At 37.4% G+C, this 1,530-nt stretch overlaps 1 protein-coding gene across 1 annotated transcript; it reads right to left on the bottom strand.

Moving 5' to 3' along the window:
- Window positions 1-235: 235 nt before the first annotated feature.
- LOC127080077 (uncharacterized) lies at window positions 236-1,015 on the bottom strand. Its single transcript, XM_051020406.1, has one exon. It carries the CDS (start codon window positions 1,013-1,015, stop codon window positions 236-238), a length of 780 nt encoding a protein of 259 aa, XP_050876363.1.
- Between the last annotated feature and the right edge of the window lie 515 nt (window positions 1,016-1,530).

Here is a 1,530-nt window from a genome sequence, read left to right as displayed (position 1 = left end):
GGCATTTCTCTTTAGTGTCAAGAAAAACATATTTGAGATGCTCTGGTAGTTGTTTCAACTCTGTACCCTTCTTGATTTCTTGCTTTTCTTCTCCTGATTGTGGTTGTCTTAAATATCCCCACCGGCGTGGTTTGGATCTAATCCACTGAGGTTGTGCTTCCATCAGGGCTAGTACTTCAGATTCTGTCTCATCTTTCTCTTCATCATTTTTGAAAATTGACAGGCTCAAGACCCATTACAACGGTAACTGTGGTGTCTTCACTGGACTTCCCTGAGCAATCACTTGATATATTACCTCTATAGTATGACTGGTACCAACATCATCTTTGTATTTCATAGTGTTTTGGACATCAATCTTCAATTCTTCATCATAGACTTTTAGAGTCATCGTTTCTTCTTCTATGTCTATCATACATCTTCCCGTCTCTAGAAATGGTCTGCCTAAAATGAGAGGAATCTCTTCATCTTCAGGCATTTCAAGAACCACAAAGTCTATCGGGAAGAAAAATTTGTCTATCTTCACCAGAACATCTTCCACCACTCCATAAGGCCGCTTAACTAAGTGATCGACAAACTGTAGTGTCATCCTAGTGTCTTGAACCGTGCTAATACCCAATTTTTTGTAAATAGAAAAAGGCATCAAACTGACACTAGCTCCCAAATCAATAAGTGCTTTTTTGAAAGTTCTATTTCCTATAGTGCAAGGAATAGTAACTGATCCTCTGTCCTTCTTCTCCACTGGTATCTTCATCCCTTGCAAAATAGCACTACATGTATCAGTTAAAAGAACACGCTCAGTGTTGGTGGGACGTTTCTTTGAGACGATGTCTTTCATAAATTTGGCGTATAAGGGAATTTGCTCCATGGCCTCAGCGAAAGGAATGTTAATCTCAAAATTCTTGAATATCTCCAAGAATTTCTCGAAAATTTTCTCATTCTTCTTCTTCTTCTTTGTCCTTTGAGGATATGGGAGTCTGATGGTTGGTTTAGGGTCTTTCTGCTTATCTTCCTTCATAATTGGTAATACAACAACCTCTTCCTGTTTTTTCTCATGATCTCTTATTTCTAAATCCACTTCTAGCAACTCATCCTTTTCCACCTATTTATTCTCATAATTCTGAGTAGACTTACCACTTCTGGCTGAATTTGAGCTACCTGTTATGCACTAATATTCATGACTTTTAGTTTCTTCCCTGCTTCTGCAACAACTATGTCTTCTATCCTTATTTTATTTGTTTCAAGCTTCAAATCAATAACTCTTTCATATTTTCTTGAACACCTATCATATAACTCCCAATGCTCATTTGCAGTTATTGCCTCAATGATCTTTTTAATACCTATGGTTGTTGAAAAGTTTGAGGAGCCACCGACTGCTGTATCAATCAATTGTTTTGTTTTCAATTGAAGACCATTAACAAACATATGCATTTGCTCTGTCTGATCCAAGTTGTGTGTCGGGCATGCAACAAGTAACCTCTTGAATCTTTTGTATGAATCACCAAGTGATTCACCTTCTTTTTGTTTGAAGTT

This window comes from Lathyrus oleraceus, chromosome 5, assembly GCF_024323335.1.
Source record: "Lathyrus oleraceus cultivar Zhongwan6 chromosome 5, CAAS_Psat_ZW6_1.0, whole genome shotgun sequence".
Taxonomy (NCBI): domain Eukaryota; kingdom Viridiplantae; phylum Streptophyta; class Magnoliopsida; order Fabales; family Fabaceae; genus Lathyrus; species Lathyrus oleraceus.
Note: the sequence above shows the minus strand (reverse complement) of the source record. Positions and strands in the feature narration are given on the sequence as shown.